Source organism: Meleagris gallopavo, chromosome 14, assembly GCF_905368555.1.
Source record: "Meleagris gallopavo chromosome 14, MGAL_WU_HG_1.1, whole genome shotgun sequence".
Classification (NCBI taxonomy): domain Eukaryota; kingdom Metazoa; phylum Chordata; class Aves; order Galliformes; family Phasianidae; genus Meleagris; species Meleagris gallopavo.
Genome location: NC_139417.1, coordinates 8,215,007 through 8,232,408, shown reverse-complemented (window position 1 = coordinate 8,232,408; position 17,402 = coordinate 8,215,007). Strand labels below are relative to the sequence as shown.

At 37.4% G+C, this 17,402-nt stretch overlaps 1 protein-coding gene across 3 annotated transcripts in view; it reads left to right on the top strand.

The window, feature by feature from the left end:
• TASOR (transcription activation suppressor) overlaps nucleotides 1-17,402 on the top strand; it is a 28,063-nt gene that overhangs the window by 9,490 nt on the left and 1,171 nt on the right. Inside the window, exons 7-23 of one of the 3 annotated variants that reach the window (XR_002119599.3) lie at nucleotides 392-519; nucleotides 1,138-1,169; nucleotides 1,885-1,990; nucleotides 2,413-2,516; nucleotides 2,618-2,721; nucleotides 2,969-3,041; nucleotides 3,234-3,308; nucleotides 3,781-4,494; nucleotides 6,054-6,496; nucleotides 8,935-9,076; nucleotides 13,055-13,998; nucleotides 14,756-14,878; nucleotides 15,360-15,519; nucleotides 16,113-16,221; nucleotides 16,385-16,563; nucleotides 16,648-16,803; nucleotides 17,204-17,399. Coding sequence is in view for 2 of the 3 variants with exons in the window: in XM_010718486.4 (XP_010716788.2) it covers nucleotides 392-519; nucleotides 1,138-1,169; nucleotides 1,885-1,990; nucleotides 2,413-2,516; nucleotides 2,618-2,721; nucleotides 2,969-3,041; nucleotides 3,234-3,308; nucleotides 3,781-4,494; nucleotides 6,054-6,496; nucleotides 8,935-9,076; nucleotides 13,055-13,998; nucleotides 14,756-14,878; nucleotides 15,360-15,519; nucleotides 16,113-16,221; nucleotides 16,385-16,563; nucleotides 16,648-16,803 (3,592 nt within the window). In the remaining variant the exon portion in view is untranslated. The remainder of the gene's footprint in view (nucleotides 1-391; nucleotides 520-1,137; nucleotides 1,170-1,884; nucleotides 1,991-2,412; nucleotides 2,517-2,617; nucleotides 2,722-2,968; nucleotides 3,042-3,233; nucleotides 3,309-3,780; nucleotides 4,495-6,053; nucleotides 6,497-8,934; nucleotides 9,077-13,054; nucleotides 13,999-14,755; nucleotides 14,879-15,359; nucleotides 15,520-16,112; nucleotides 16,222-16,384; nucleotides 16,564-16,647; nucleotides 16,804-17,203; nucleotides 17,400-17,402) is intronic. The other 2 variants (XM_019620087.3, XM_010718486.4) reach the window with 2 other exon arrangements.

Genomic DNA, 17,402 nt, shown 5'->3' with positions numbered 1-17,402 from the left:
AGTAGTTGTAACTAACACTTTAACAGTGCAATCTGGTTTGTATGTATTCAGTAGTAGCCCACAGCAGCCTGTGTTCAGTTACAGAACAGTATGTCAGTCTCTTCTTTCCTTTCTTTCCTTTATATACACGTACTTGCTCTCAAACTTGATAGGAGAAGTCTCCTTGAAAGTAACTTCCAACTTCTTAGATGTGAAAGTTAATATTTGGTATTGAATTTCAAGCTATTAATCTTTTTCCATTTCTTTACATAAGTAGTTAGTTATTAGGTATATTTTATGTTACTCCTGTGAAACAGAATGCATCTTTCAGGAGAAGGGTCACGAACTGTTAGTGTGTGGAATCTAGTTTACCAGATTTCTAATTTAACGCTGTGTTCTGTTCTTTTTCTAGTACTATTTTTATGAATATGGCTTTGATGAGATAAGGCGAAGACCAAGGCATGTTTGTCCTTACGCTGTTGTTTCTTTTATTTACAAAGATGAAATTGTGCAAGCACCGAAATTTCTGCCCCCATCAAGGTAAGCTAGGAAATCAATTTTTATAAGACTACATACAACATGAATTCATAGCTTGTAGTAATCTAAACCAGTTCTAAATTATTAACAGTGCTGAAATGAATGGATGTGTCCCAAGGAGTTATTGTACTGTTTCTAATGTAAAACAAGAGATGATGAACTGGTTTTATACATCAGGCTAGCCTCTGCAGGAAGCAATTCTGCTGCTCTTCTCACCTACCTAACCTTTACTAAGTGGAATCCACAAAGGAAGTTTAGTACAATAAATGTAGAGTTGTAATGATGTTCACAGCAATATCTTGTTTGGTATTCAAGAAAATATTCTGTGTGTTTTATCTCTGGACTCTTTACTGCTTGTGGAGTGACTGTCTGTGTTGATAACAGTTAGAATATTCTATCTATACTTGTAGGAAGGCATCCACTTGCGGGGACTGTAGCATTTAGTGTAACAGCAATTATCAGGTATCAGAAATCAGAGAATCTTCTGTAACAATACCTTGAGTTTGGAGAGTGTATTATCAGTTTGACTCTTTTAGACTGGTAGGGTATCCTTAGTATAAAATCTAGTAGCCAGAAGCTTCTGTCTCAGGCTAGTAATTCAGTCTCCTTTCTTTTTGTTAGATCAAACAGCTTCAACCCAGATAGAAGTACAGGTAAGAATGAATTAAAATGTATTACTTTGTGATTATAGGCATGGAAGGTAATGGCCATTTTTCCCCATGTAGTTTTATCTTTTTCTAACCAGAATGATTACTTGGTTATGTTGACTGTCTGCCTAACTTTTATTCTGTACTCTACTGATTGGAGGGATCTCTTCCTAATATCAGATGATCTCACAGACACCTTCTGGTGTATCTTTTCTTACCAGAATAAATCAGAAGTAAATCCAAAGCTGTTTTTTTTTTTTTTTTTCTTTTCTTCCTTTTTCTACTTTTAGTATGGCAGGAACATATCTTCTGTTCACAAATCTGCTTTTCAAGGGCACTTCAAATAGTAGGATCCTCAACTGCTTTTCTTTTGACCATCATTCAGGCAAAACATTCATATGTGTAAAAGTGGTTGGCAGTTAAGGTAAGGAGAGAGGATATCATTGCACAGATGCTGGCAACAAGGATGTGCTTGTATGGCCACGTACAGGTAACATACCAACCTGCTTTGCTCTGCTGAGATCAATCAAAACAAGATAAGATTGCAAAAGCTTTTCTAGTTCTCTTTTGACATATTATTTAAGGTTTGCTTTGGTATTAGCAGGAAGTTTCCCTAAAACAGCTTTAGGAGAATCAGCAATCACTTTACTGCCATTTCCTTTCAGTCCCTCCTAAGAAGTGGTTTCACTTAGTATTTCTTTTTGTTTCCATCTTAATTTAGATAAATTCAACTATACATTATGGAGGGGACAGCTCTGGAATAAAGGCAAACTTCTATGCCATGTTTCCTTGAAGTCAGCAGCACGTCCTTTCCTACCCTGCAAGCTGTGAGTATAATTGTTTAAGGAACAGCAGTTTAAAAAATTGCTGTATTAAAACTTGTTCTGATAGACTAGGCAGATTTCAGGCATATTCAGATGAAAAATACACTGTGACTAGATGCTTTAGATATGTTAAGCTAGATAGACTCCTGAGTCATGAATGCCCAGAGCTGCTTTTAAGTTTGTTCTCACAACACATGTCAGCCTTTGGGTTTTTCTTTGGTTTGTTTTTGTTATTTAAGTGACACATACTCTTTTGAAGCAATGAACACCACTGGCTCACAGGGCAGCCTGAGGAAATGATTTTTACAAGTGTGTATTTGATAATTTCTTTTTTGCCAATAAGGATTGGACTGTGGAGGTCAAAGAAGAGGAGACTTTAATTGTTTTGTTTTTCCCCAATCCAATCCCCCACCCTTTGTCTCTAGACCTGAGAAACTCGACCTGGAAAAAGCTGTGAGCATTGACCAATTGAAGAAGAAAGTATCACCGCTGTTGTTCTATAAAGAAACTTACATAGGGGCAAAAGAAGGTAAATTGTTCTATATGAATCTTAAATTCAGAATGTTTACTGAATTTGAATTTTATTTTATTTTCTTCTTCTGATTTCTTTCTCCTCTCATGCCATGTCAGTATTGAGAAATGGAATGTATAGTAGCCTTTATGAAGTTGTGGAGAAGTCCCGTTCTGGCAGTCACTTGGAGGGATTACTTCAAAAGCTGGAGAAAGAGAAACTTGTAAGTGTAGCAGATTTTACTTTTCCCTTTTGAGAATCATTTCAGTAACCAGAGGCATACTGGAAAATTTATGATCTTGTTGGTGTTATGAAGCTGACGCACTCCAAAACAGTGTTTATAGCAGTTCTCTACCCATACTGGAATTAAGCTTACAGGCAGTAAGAGTATTTGTAGTGAGAAAATGTCTTTGGTTGTTTGAAGCAGTGTGCTTTTTTTTTTTTTTTTTTTTTTTTTGTCCTGAAAATAGGTTCTTGTAAAACCACTGCTGGACAGAGGATTTCTTCTTCTTCTTTCTCCTTGGCAAATGGCATCCCCTTACGGTATGTGTTTTCAGATTGGGTGGTTGGGGGCTGGGTGGGTGGGTGTGAGGGAGTGTTGGTTCTTTTGTGTATGCTTGTGCGGGGCAGTGTTCTTTGTTTTATTTATTTTTATGGTGTTCCCTAGGGGTTGAGTTATCTTTGGAAGCACAGAGGGTCTTCTCATTCCCCACTATTCTTCTTTTCTCATTCTAGACCAACAAACTGGACGATCTCGCATGTTAAATGCATTGTTTTTGTTTCCAGAGCCCAGAGGTGTAACGAGCTCAGGTAAGTTTGTTCACTGCTGAGATTGTTGTCTGTGGGCTCATTTAAATGTTTATATTCTGCTTATGACTTTAGTAGTGATACATTGTGTCAGTGTAAACCAGGAATAACAATTTGTTATGGGTAAGGTGGTGGTTTCTTGCAGGGAGCCCTTTTGTGGTAAATCTTGGTAAGCTTCTAGAATCACCTTCTGTAAAGGATTATAAAGTGATTTAAACTGAAAATGGTGAGTATCTGGATATAGGCTGCTACAAAGTGATGAAAGTGATCAGTTCATGACTATGAGCAGGTTGACTTAAGCAGGCTATAAAGTAGGTTACTTGACTTCCTTTCCCAGCTTTTGGGTTATTTCTCCAGTCATTCCAAACTGTTTTTCATTAAGTATGCATAATACAGAATAGTGCTAACTAGTAGTCATTTATTTATAGTTTTATGATTTGATTTTAATTGTGAATTTCCTTTTCTTTTATGGCAGCACAAAAAAGTGTTCCATGTGGAGCACAGAAAAACTCTACTACTGTGATCTTGCATGAAAATCAAATCATTCCAGAATTCACGAAGTTTATTCAGTCTCTACATTTTGCTTTAATCCAGTCTCGTAAAGATGCTACTGCTGATTTCAATACTGTTGTGGAAAAGTATATAAATGAGTATTTGAGAAGATGCTATAGCGGCTCTGGAAAATATAGAGAATTTGTCTTATATCGGTATGAATCACGGTTGGATGACAAAAAATTTCTTTATCCTGCTCCAAAAAATAAATCTCACATTGACAGCTGCTTGCAAAATTATATTTTCAGTTGTGCAGCATATCAGCTACCTGTTTCTAGAGCTAGGGAGCTGATGGAGGGCAATCGAAAGCATCAGCAGTTCAGTCCCATCTCAGATTATGAAGCTCCAGAAGAAGATTCTGAGTTTGGGAATGTGAAAAGTGGGAGAAAAATCCATGCAAAATATGAAGCAGCTGCTGCCAAGCGAAAATTCCCTCATGTTGGGGATTATGATCCAGATAGACTCAAAGACCTTATTAATTTAATCCAATGTAGGAAAAAAAATGTAGGTGGAGATTCTGATTCCGAAGACCCTAGAAATAAAAGTGGACTGAAAAGAAAACTGGAAAGACAGCCTGAAAATTTGCCAAAACACTTAAAAATGAGTGAATCTTCAGAGAATAACTGTCAATATGAAGGTAAGAAACATTTTGTTTAAAGTTACTCTTTAAGTCTTGTAATTCACAGAATACTTACGATTTAATCTTAATAGATTTAATGTTTGTGTAGTTTAATGTGTGATGCTAATAGAGATGTAGGTTGCCTCTTCCTAGAAGACAGCTTAACAGGAAGGAAGACAAACTTCACCAGTTTGCTTAGCTGTATAACTGCCTGAGACTTTGTAATATGGAGTACTAAGCACGCTTTGATACCCTAAAGTCTCTGACTTCAGGCTTTGCTCTGATTCCTTATGGCTCCAATGCCCGTATTAATAATCAGTAAGTGTTGACTGATTGTAAGCTTGAGAATAGTTAAGTTTTGAAATAGGGACTAAGGAAACATCCTTACAGTTTTAAGACATAATTTCTTTTGTACATGACATTTATCTATGTGCAAACCTCAGATAATTGTCTTTAATATTATATCATACTTAAGGTGTGCCCTTTGTCTGTTTCATTGGGCAGTGGTACAGCCTACTTCAGAAGAGGGAGAGTTGGGAAAAAGTGTAGCATGAAGAAGAGAGGGGCAGTGTGCACCAAGCTGCAGTTGTTGTGATGTGTAGGATTGGTTTGGAAGATGAAGAGATGAGTTCAGAGAGTGGTTTCCCTTTTGACAGATGTGTGCAGATGGAGAAGACAGAGGGTGGACTAAATGCTAAATCATGGGATTCTAATTTGGAAGTACATGAAACTTGAGGGTCTTTGCACATTGTTATGTAACATAAATGAATGCATTTCTACCTGGCTGTAATCAAAACAGTATCTGTTTAAAACTAAATTTTGACCTAACGTTTGTCAGAGGTACCAAATAGAAACATCAGTGGTTTGAATTTCCACGTTTCTGTATAACTACAGAAGTAATTTGTCTTGCCAAAAATAGTGCCTGGAAGTACTGAGAGCGAAGTGACTAAACATGATTAGATTTTTATTAGCTGAATAGCATTTAAATAATTTTGTATTTCCATATATGCTGAAATGAGTTCATCAGATATTTAAAGTTCTTTAGCTTGTCTCTTTCAAGGATGAATAAACACATGTGGTATATGTTTGTTCCAGGGGATGAGTAGAAGAACAATAGCCCTGTTCTAAGACTGTTTGGTAGGAATGGTAAACTTTTTAATCATGCTTAATCTAAGATAACTTGTGAGGTTAAAGATAAATACTCACCTGTTTTTGGAGCAACAACAATAGGAAGAAATGAAGTAAATGTTTTGTTGAAACTAATCAGTGATGAAAGTCTTGTAATGTTCTTCATAAAATACACAGATTGTAGGCTGGGAATTCTGTTTGAACATAAAACAGTGTCATCTTGAATGACCTGAGAGAACAAAATTACTTACTTGGGGAGGCTGTTAGCTTTAGAAACTTCTATCAACATCTTCCTGTTTAAAAATTTTTATTAAGAAAATAAGTGTATGTTTGCTGTATGAATTGTTGTTAATGAGTGAGACTGAGGATATGTGTAGGTTTTTGGGGTGCGTGTGTCTGGTTTTAAAACTTGGTAATGGATTGCTTTTCTCCTTCGTTCCCTCCCTAAGGGGGCAGAACCTCAGAGCCGCCACAGACTGCTTTCTCAATTATTTCTGGTCTCGGTGGACACGATACTGACTTGAGACATCAGGATGTATCTGACCCTGCTGTTACTGACACACATGGCCTTGTTAAACTGCTTTTAGAAACAATAGCTAATTCAGGACACTTGGATTCATCGTTGGCACGGTCTGTAAATCAAGCTTTAAGACTAAACGCTGATGAAGGTGAAGAGGATGTGAGGCAAAACTATGAATGTGAATCCATTCCAGCACAGGACAAAGATGATCATGAGCTTCCTGATGCTGCTCAGGCTGAACCTGTTAACTTTAAGGACCCACAGAGCCCTGCGATGCTGGAGACTGATTCTGCTTGCTTACCCTTTGCTATTGATGTTGACCTACGGTTTCCAGCCAGTGAAGTAGGCCTTGAACACACACTTGTTGTAAAAGTAAGTGCAACTGGCACATAGGTTAATGCTGTTAACAAACATACTATTTTCATAAGTATTATGAGAATGAATAACAAGACCTAATTTTTATATACGTAAGAGCTAACTTTTCTGTGGAGAAGCTTTCCTTTTTGGTAGGAGAACATAGTAAAAAAATAAGATATTTATTCCTCATTCTTTGTCTGTTATTACAGTAATTACAGTTAAGAGGTGAAAAGCAACCATGGTCAGTCTTCCTCACCTTATTTTCTAGTAAGTGTAATATGCTGCTGCTCCAGCAATAGGAAGCAAAATTCATGTCATTCTGTAGCTGACTGCTGTATATCAGTGTTTTTTCATGTCTGCTGAGACCAAAGCCTTGCAGTTGATTTTGGCTCCTGTAGTACTCAGGTGTTTTATTCTGGCTCTCACCTTGAGAGAGACAGAGGCAGACAGAAAGGTGTCTGTGTGTGTGTGTATATTTTTAGCAAAAGGAACAGGTACACTGTTACTGTAATAGAACTTAAATGCTGCTTTCTACCTTCCTCCTCCTAAGGGTTGGTTATTGATGTGACTAAGGCACTGGTATTTTCTGAACCTGTAACAAAGTAAGGAGGCATTTGAGAGATCTTTCTCTAGTTACTGCCTAGATGTTGCTTTTCCTGAGAATTGGTTATAATGCAGCAGGAGTCGGTTTTGCTTATGGACTCTCCCAGTAATTTGAGCAGGCCATTAATGATTGCATACTAGTTAGTTGTGGGGCACAAAAATGATAGGTGGATGGCAGCTCTGACATTGTTCAGTGGTCACAGCTATCCTCTGCTTATGTTCCTGTATTTTCCTTAACCTTGCAGACGCGACAGGTGGTTTGAATGTGACAGCTTGTTCTGATTATGAAGTCCTTTTGCAGGCATAAAGGAGCTTTTTTTGACCAGGCTCCTCCAGATCTAAGTCGAGATCCTTTCTTTCAAAGCTTATGCTTTGAACTCTTCTCCCTTCTCCCACAAATGCAAACCAGAAAAATAAGTAAATTGGTCAGAGACAGTATAATTCCAAGACTTTCTTCAGCGTATCTTGTTATAGGAAAGAAACTGAAAGAAGTTGAACCACACTCTGATATTTAGAGTTGGTTGTGGAGGTATCTTAAACAAGCGTAGCTGTCTACGGTAGCGGAATGAGAACTGTATTTCATTTTAATAATAGCACTCTCTTGTGTTGGTAGAACAAACTGGTAAAATCAAGTCAGTTGTCCTTGTAAACTCAAGGTGCTTTATAGATTCTGGAATACTTTTAAAAATAGCCAAAAAATAAAACAACAAAAACCCACACCACAATGGTAACAGCTTACTTTAGATAACTGTTTCTGTGGTTTGTGGTAGTGAACTTTCTTAGTGATGGAGCTTCAGGAAGTAATTCTTACTGCACAACCATCAGACATTCATTTGGTCTAATTTTAGTCCTTGTTCCAGTTTTGGGAATTAGTCTTGGCCCAACTTTTCCAAAGTGTATTCCACTTCCTACTTCATAGAAGTAGACAGGAGAGTACCATTCACTTGTGAACACAAGTGAGAATCCCCCAATCCTTACCTTTCAGTCCTATACTTTGGAGAAAGAGTTGTGCTTGTTCCTGTCTCTCTGGCAGTGTCTGGCAGAGACAAAAAATGTGCACAGTGGAGGATCCATCATGTTCTGCAGATATTAAAGTTGGTTGGGGAGTTGTCTTCTGTTGGGAGCAGAGTTTCTGCATGCCTAGTTCTCTTTATGTGCCTTCTTGGTGCAGTTGGGTGGAATAGACGTGTTCCATGCATACTTCTCACAATACTGTGCAACTTCAGTTAGACACCCTTTCAAGAAAGCCTTGTGCTTAGGGATCAGAGTACCCCAGTTGTTCACATTTCTGTACAGGATGGTTGTTCTGTGGTCTCTGTTAGTGATACTTCCACACAAAGCCCAGTTTCTTAATCATGAACAAGGAAGAGTTTGTCCTACCTGTGTTTGTGCTCTTGCTTTTGACAGTCTGGAATGCTAGATGAATTTGGTTTACTTATGAGTCTAATACTATTTGAAGATTCCTTTAGTCAGCTATCAAGACAACAGCTTAAAAATGGTGAAGGAACAGGTGTTCTTCTTTTTTTTTTTTTGTTCTCTTTTTTTTTTCCCTCCCCTCTTTTTGTTTCCTTCCCCTTCTTTCCCACAATTTCTGTACTCTATGGCATGTGCTTATGACTGCCGTATTTACTTTTGGCATCTTGGCTGATGGTCTATCACTGCCTTGGAAAGAATCGGGCAGGTAAATTAAATGCAGCAGTACCTGATGTCAACATTTCTAACTTTGACTTGATTTGACCAACAGCAACATTTCCAATGTGCTGGTGAACATGGGTGTATTTGTATCATTAGCTGTTCAATAGATAAAGGCTCAATAAAACAGCTGTAAACTGAGAATTTATATCTTCTAGGAAGCAAGCACTGGAAGTGTAAGTAGCTTTGAAGACTACAGTCCCTGTCCTAGTACACCTGTAGAACATGTTTATCGCAGGCATCACTCCAACTCAAATAACACAGAGTTTGGAATGCCCTGGAGACTTATTCCAATTACAGGTAAGATGGCTTTAACTGTTACCTTGCTGCACATAGTGAAATGATAACATATTCTAAGGGTTTGTAAATTTTGTAGATCTCATTCTTGGGTCACCTGTTGGTACACAGGCATGCAGATATCCATGCAGTTGTGCCTGCTATTTGAATAATAAACAGATCTACTGGATGAGAACAGATACTTGTGGAAAAGTACTTCTTTGGGTACAGAGTGATGTAGTTTAGAAATGTGAGTGCCTGAGCATTTATCTGGTGAAGTACATAACTTTTGATTTCTGCATTTGAACTCACTTTGTTTTGCTGAAAGATAGGATTGATGAATAATTGCAACTAGTGATTCAGAAAAGTAATGAAAAATATGTTATCCTTACAGAAAGCTGTCTTCTTCTGTCTTCTTACTGCATCACATGCTTCTAATAGAGGCGCCTTAAAGTCTTTGTATCTAAACATTTAAAACTTAAGATTATAGAAGAAGCTTCTTGTTCTAGTTCTTGATGACTCAGCAATACCAAGTCTTGGGAGAACATAAAATAATGGATTTTGAAGGATGTGGAAACTGGACTGTAGGAATAGATGAGAAGTTGTAGATTCAGGGCTATGAATTGAGGCCTCATGAGTAAACCCACACAGACTGTGTTAACTCCATTCTCTGAGTGAAAACATACTTATTTCCGATCTCATTTGAGGAATGTGGAAATCTCTGACACCTGTGATATTCATCTGATCGTGTAGCTCCGTGGCTTCTTCGTGTGCTTGGCTGAGAAGGGAGGAAGGCAAGGAAAATAGATTTCCTTCTACAGTATGCTTAGGCTTTTTAAAGAAATGATAGGGCTGATGTTCTCTGTGTTTTCTTTAAGGGCTTGAGGACTGTAAAATTGTTTGAATAGGACATCATATCTTTTCCTGCTGCTGGCTTGGCCACTGTGCATATAGGCAGATACCGTTACGGCTGCTGAGCTAACTAGCACGTGAATACAGGATGTGGTTCTTGATACTAGAGGGGTTTTTCTAGAAGAAATTTTCTTCAAGATCTTCTGAGAGGGGAAAGTGCTATTTCAGAGATGAAAGAGGTTGTCTTGAGCATGACTGGATTTGAGTTTCTTGAAATTAGCTCTCACTGCAATAAGTACTGGCTGGCTCTATAATGTGATCTTGTAGAGGGTGCAATATACAAAGAAACTCTGCTAATGCTAACTGCTGCTCTCCTTCAGGAAGGATAGGAAAAAATCAGGAGGATCAGCTGGAAAAATGCGAAGATAAACAGGTGAGAGAAGAGAGTACGTGCTAGGGGGGTTCCATATGTCATTATGGTCTGAACTACTGAGCAGCTTTTATTCTCACCTTAGATTGAATTTTCATCAGAAAACGAGATCAGTAATATGCTGTTCAGCAAGTGGTCTCTTTTTACTGAAGTACATCAAGAAAGCTATAGAAGAGTCAAAAAGCCTTTAATGTTTTGGACAACCAGCACTTTTAATTGGGCATGTATTTCTATTTAATGTCTTCAAGAGGGCTTTGAAATTCCATTTTAAAAAATTAATATTCTGTACTATAACTTAAAGGCAGCTTTATTTCTTTCTGAAACTGATGGCTTTCTAAAGCCAGAGGATGTATGTGTTGCTTTTTTTTTGGTTTGGTTTTATAGAAAGGAAGTTGTAGAAAGGAATTCAGAGAACATCAGTCTTTCTCTTTCATCCTTGCACAATTGCAGAAGAGCAAATTAGCGATCTCTCTGTTTTCTCTTTAAATGAAAACATCTTTTGATACAGAGCTCATTGTATAACTTAATTCTAAGAACTCTTAATAGTTTGTGACTTGAGGTGTGAAGGGGATTGTCTCGCCATGTACCCTGACAACATCAGGAAGTGTTGGAGGAGAGTCGTTCATAGGTTCCCAACTCATTTTGACTACTTCTGTATCATGTTATTACTCATTTCTTCACGATTGCATAATCTAAACTTCTGACAACAGCAAGCAAACCTCAGTCTTATTTTCGAAGGCTAACTTACTTGGGCGTGTTTGAACTAATCCATCCGAACTTGACTTTGATTCAAACTGGGGGCTGTTCTTTGAGACACTCAGCGAAAAATATTTGTTCTTGCTTGTATCTTCTCTTGTAAGAAAAGATTAATACCTTAATAAATATTCTTAAAGTGAAGGCTTTTGATGACATTTATCTTACATACTAAGAAATAGGATGCTTTCTTTATCATGTGTGTTTTGAATTTGATTTCAAAATAGACTCCAAAGTGGAGTTGCTGTAGAAAGAATTCTTCTAAGCAGTGAAAAATCTGAGTCTTAGTCTGCAAGAACAGTAATAAGCTCTTTAAACTGCTCTTTTTTCTAAGGTTGCTTTCTGGCAGGTTTTCTTGCTTCTTTATTTCACATATTGGTTACAGGGTATTACTGAGGAAGAATGAAGTCATAAATCATGCTTTAAAAGCTGTTGAATTCTGTATTTGTGTTTTACTACTTGCTGATGCGTTTTTTTTCCCTATACGTGCATGAGAGGTGTATGTCTATGAAGGGTACTGCCTTCAGAAAATTCTATTTCAGTCATGGCAACTCTCTTTTAAATTACTTATACAAATACATTGGATTGGTATTTATATCCAGCAGCATATCTTTCTGATAAAAGATCTTTACAGGGTTTTTCACAGGTCTTAATCTCTTCCCTTTCTCCTTCTCCCCCGTTCCCCCCCCTTTTTGTTTTTAAAGCAATATTTACTTCCAGAAAACTAAATAATAGCATTTGAAAAAAACCTAATCAGTCTTGTATATGTTCTTAGTGTGTATTGTGAAGACTTTTTCCTAATCCCATTGTTACAGAAACTCTCTTAAATAAGCATGAGTGAATTATATATTTTTTTTCTTTCATTAGTAAAATTGGTTTGTAACTGGCTGTAACAAAATGTGAGATGTTACATAAAAATAGCCCCAAATTTAAAGCTATAGCAATTTTTAATCTTCCTGCTAGGAGTTCTATATAATACAGTATTTCTTAATTACAGTAGTGTAGGTTAGTAAGTGTTCAGTAGCTCAAGTATCATATATATAGCCTCAAGTAGCTTACATCTAACACATGCTCAAAGTGAGTTACCCTGTTAATATCATGATTTGATACTGAATTTTCCCAAGTCTTCTAAAACTAAACTGACGTGTAGTGGAAGGTGATGACAGTGCCTTCTACTGAGCCATGGGCACTGTGGACTATTAGAAGGTAAAGAAGAAGAAAAAATGAGCTCAATCCTTCCAACAACCACTGACAGCTTGAGAGAAGTGCAGTTTCTACTTTCTCGGAGAGCGAGCTACCCCTTAAATGAGAGTGAGGAGGGGCGGATCCAGGCTCCACACCTTCTGGTCACTCAGGTGCCTTGCTTGGGTTCGCCCTGCCTTCTCACCTGGTGCTCAACCATTGGGTTAGGCTGTGACTTGGCAATTCTGCTGCAATATGCTTAAGTGTGCTAAAGACATAGAGCAACAGAAAGCCAGGTTCAAATTGAAATTGCCTGATTTATATCTGTTTTTAGTGTTTATAAAGAAAATTAAGAAATTTGCTTTGACTGGAAGGTTGAGCTTTGAAGGATGAAAGAAGAACATGTAGTTTTACTGATGAAGGAAATAAAATGGGACGCTTCTGGTTTCTGTAGAGGTATAAAGTAACTGTGAGATGATGTTGACACCATGCAAAAGAGATCCTACTAGTAGCAAATGTTTTCCTTTTAGATATGGATGGGCTTCAGATTAGGGAGTGCATGTAACTTCTAAATCTGATTCCAAGTCAACTCCATTTCTAACTTTTAAAAATGGCTAATGCTGTTTTGGTTACTGCCTCTGCTACAGAAATGTTCTGGTTTTCTGCTTATAACTTTATTAGATTTAAAGAAATAAAAACCAAAAGCCTGTATTTTTTAGGTTTTACTGTATCAGCTGTCACTTTCAAGCATGAGATGATGATGATGATTAACTTTTCCTGTATAGGTCTGAAATCACCAGAAGAACCACTGGTGTATTTACCACCAAAGGATGCCTTCCCTAGTGACCCCCGGGTAATAAATAGACAGAGAAGTTCTGATTATCAGTTTCCATACTCTCCATTTTCAGACACACAAAAGGGGACAGCAGAAGATGGACTTTATACAAGACAGGTGGAGAAACTTGAAGATGAATGTGAGCTAGCAGATCACTCTTTTACAACACAGCATTCCATAAGTGCAATAGTAGAGACTGTAATATTAGAAGAATACAGTCTTTTTGTAAAAAAGATTCAGGAAATTTTGCAGGAAAAAAATATTTCTTATGTGAGTGGTATGTTCACACCAGTCATCTTGGGCCAAGAGAGGATAATGAGATTTTCTGAATATATATGTTTACAGACATCAAAGGTTTCTGTGCAAGAATATGTAGAGACTCTGAGTGAGAAAATGAAGGGTGTTGTTTTGTCCTCTTCGTGCATTAGACATACTCCATCAATTTATTGTAATCCTGAATCAGCAGAAGTAGTTCACACTGCTGCACCGCAGCCTCCACCCAACGCGTTACCTATCTGCAGGGACTCTGACACGACACTTTTAACGGAGCCATCGAGTAACAATGTGGTGGAAGATCTTGATTCTGTTGAGCAACAGTCATCGAGCTTGTCCATAGTGAAGGAAGAAGTAGAACACGTGAATGCTAAAGCAGAAGCTGTGCTGACATGTGATCAGACACCTTCTAGTGGTAATTTGATGGAGCCACCAGAAAAGACTCAGAAATCCCCGGAGAACTTAAACATCTCAACCCAACCAGGTCTTTCAGATTTTATCAGCCAGTTAAAACCTGAAGTATTTAACAGTTTGGTTGAAATTATTAAAGATGTACAGAAAAACACTGTGAAATTTTATATTCATGAAGAGGGGGAAAGCATTCTCTGCAAAGAAATCAAGGTAAATGTGTTCAATTTCAGCCTCTCTGTAGTGTTTAAATAGAATGGTGTGGCTTTCAAACCGGAATTTATAAAACTGGACTTGAAACAAAAGGGAGTCTAAAATTTGCTTCACAAAAGTTTGAATTGTTACAGTGAATTGTGAGAACAGGCTGCCCTGCCGCAGTTCTTGTTTGAGGCTTTCAGTCTGTCTTGATTTGGCATTTACCTAATTCTTATTGTTTGAAAAGCAGAACTGGTTGGAGTTTGGGTCTTTGTGCAGGTGCAGCCAATAGAGTTAGGCTTGTGGGAGGTTTTTGGAAAGAGTATGATGATATTTTCATGTATTCTTGCTAAGATGTTATGTGTAGTGGTGTGGTTTTTTTTTTTTCTTTCTTTTTTTTCCCCTTTGGTTAATAGTCCAGGTAGCTTTAGAGATTGCTGTTATTCTTTATTTAAATGTGCAAGATGAAAGTTGAAGGTAAAGTCATAAAAATTCATGTTTTCTTGAAACTTCATCCAGTCTTAATAGACTGTCAGCTGGCCACATACATGCTACTCTGTAAGACTGACCGACCTGCTAAAGGAGCCTGTTTCTGTGTTGCTGCATCCTTCTGCTTAATGTATCAGAAAGACAAGTTGTCTCTCTGGAATTCATCTGAATGGGAAACTTATTACTGTTGTCATCTTCTGGAGAATGTTTTGGCTTAACTAGCTTTTCCCTTTTTTTTTTTTTTTTTTTTCTTTTTTCCCCCCACCATCTCCTTCTGTGGTGTCAGGAGTATCTTACTAAGTTAGGTAATACAGAGTGCCATCCAGAACAGTTCCTAAAAAGAAGAGCTGCTTTAGATAAACTGTTGATAATTATTCAAAATGAAGACATCGCCAACCTCATCCATAAGGTAATTCACATACATAAGTGTGTACTACATTTTAAACCATAGCCAGAAGAACTCACTGTGAGCAAGGGCTACTGTCTTAATATTTAAACAACAGTCTGATTAGCTGCCTTTTCAAAGAAACAGAATTGCTTGTGGTCATGCCTAGTTCTATTACATCGTATACCCGTAACTACTCTACCTGCATATTGTTGGTAATGAATACTTCTGGTGCATTTTAGCAATTAATAATTTTTCCTAGCCCTTGTTAAGTTCTGTTGAGGTTCCAGGTTCTGTTTTTAGTTCTCTACTGCTGTAACAGCAAGTGAAGGCAGCTGTTAAAGTGACATTAGGTATCCCTGAACCAACATCTGTAATGTTGAGCAAGAGATTAAAAATAATTTTTAGATCTGTTTTAAAGTTTGACAAGAAGATTCTTTATCTTTTTTTTAGCTATGATCTTCGTTTTCTTTTCCCTCATATACCTCTCTTGATTTTTAAACAGGTACCAGGCTTAGTAACTTTGAAGAAGCTTTCTTGTGTCAGCTTTGCGGGTGTTGATAGTTTGGATGATGTGAAAAATCACACTTACAATGAACTCTTCATGTCGGGTGGCTTTGTTGTGTCAGATGAATCTGTCCTTAATCCAGAGAGCATCACAATGGGTAAGTGTGATGCTTTCTGGAGCTTTAAGACACAGACAAAAAAAGGCAGCAGTCTTAAGATATGAGAAGACTGTCATACTCAGAGGTAATATTGTGAATTTTTTTGAGAACCTGAATCTTTTACTCACTGGCCTGTCTGGAGAATGTGTGAACACGGAGATCTTGGCTTCTGAAGTTTGTCTAGTATGTATACAGGGCCCTTTATTCCTTACTCAGAACCATGAATAATGTAGTAAAAAAATACTGGAAATCTGTGTTCTTTCAAATTTTCTTTATCTGGAATTGAATATTTATCTTTAGGTACCAGTTCTCATAGGTATTTTAAAAAAGCAGATCATGGTGACTGAATTCAGCTGTTTTGAAAGCAGATACCACTGTTAGGCTTCAAAACAAAACCTGTCTGTTTTGGAATATTTTTGTTGGCTAATCATCTCGGAATAAAACCTAAAGTATTAGGGCAGTGTTCATAGTTGTGTAAGTGCTTTGGTGAAAACTCAAAAAAACAAAACAACTCTCCCCTTTTATGTATATGTTGAAGCAGTGTTTTTCATTTTGCTGACCGTGAAATTTAACTTCTTGTATCTCCTAAACAGATAAACTAAAACAGTTCTTAAAGTTTCTGGAGGATCTCAGTACACCAGATGGAAAATGGCAATGGAAAGTCCACTGCAAAATGCAAAAAAAACTTAAAGAGCTGGGGAGGTAAGCAGTGATCTTTCATAGACCAGTTGCTAAAATCTTCAGCTTTAGTTACGCTCTCAAAAATCCCAATGAAGTAGAACTTAATGTTATGTCCATCTTTTAACTGAATTTTAATGCTTAGAGTGACCTTAAATCAAATGTCTAATATTTTTTTCCATCACAGACTGAATACTAATGCCCTGAGTCTGTTGACCCTGCTGAACACCTATCAGAAGAAGCACTTGGTTGAAATTCTGTCGTACCATAACTGTGATTCGCAAACTCGAAATGCACCAGAATTAGAATGTCTTATCAGGCTTCAGTCTCAAAACATACAACAGCGACACGTTGTCTTCTTAACAGGTTACAAACAAATACGACTATCTTTCTCCCTCTTACGGTAATAGGTGCTAAATCGTAATGCAAAATCTCCTTCTATGTATTTAGAAAAGAATCTCAAGCCACTTTCAAATTATGCTGATAATGGCATAGTTGTTGCTACTGTTGATGACTTCATGCAAAATTTTACAAGTCTTGTTGGGTATCACAACTCAGTTAATGAAGAAGACAGCCCATCTCCCTCTGCTCAGGAAAGACAATCAGGTAATACATTAAAAACATTCATTGTTTCTTCAGCTAACTAGAAGTGTGAAGTGGAGGTCCTTGAATTAGTGTCTTTGTGTAAATGAATGTGATAGATGGTAAAGAAAACCCAGCCCAGCTCTTAATCTACTGCTTTAAATGATGGAAAAACAGCAGCGGGGATGGAGCACCAAAGGAGATCTTAAATACAGAATTATAGGCTAACAAGGTATCCTGGAAAGCAGGCATATGCCAAAAAGTTGTAATTGTCTGTTTTCAGGAGGATAAGCTGTCATTAAGATGAGCTGTCGTTATGATGAGCTATTGTTAAGGTAGCTCAGAAACTAGACAAACACCTGAGATAGTGGTAGTTGTAGTCCTGTAATTGTCTGATCAATACTGACCTCCTGTATAAATTTAGATGCTGTTTTGACATAAACCCCATTGGAGTTGGGGTTTCCCAACACTTTAAACATGAACACAATGCTCAGAAGCTTTTAGCATCGGAATAACTGGAATCAGAGGGTTAAGTGTGTATGTTGAGTAAGTGAACAAGAGGAACAGAAGACCAAGACTTAAACGATACTGGACTTGCAGACCTTGAAGCATAACACTCTGTG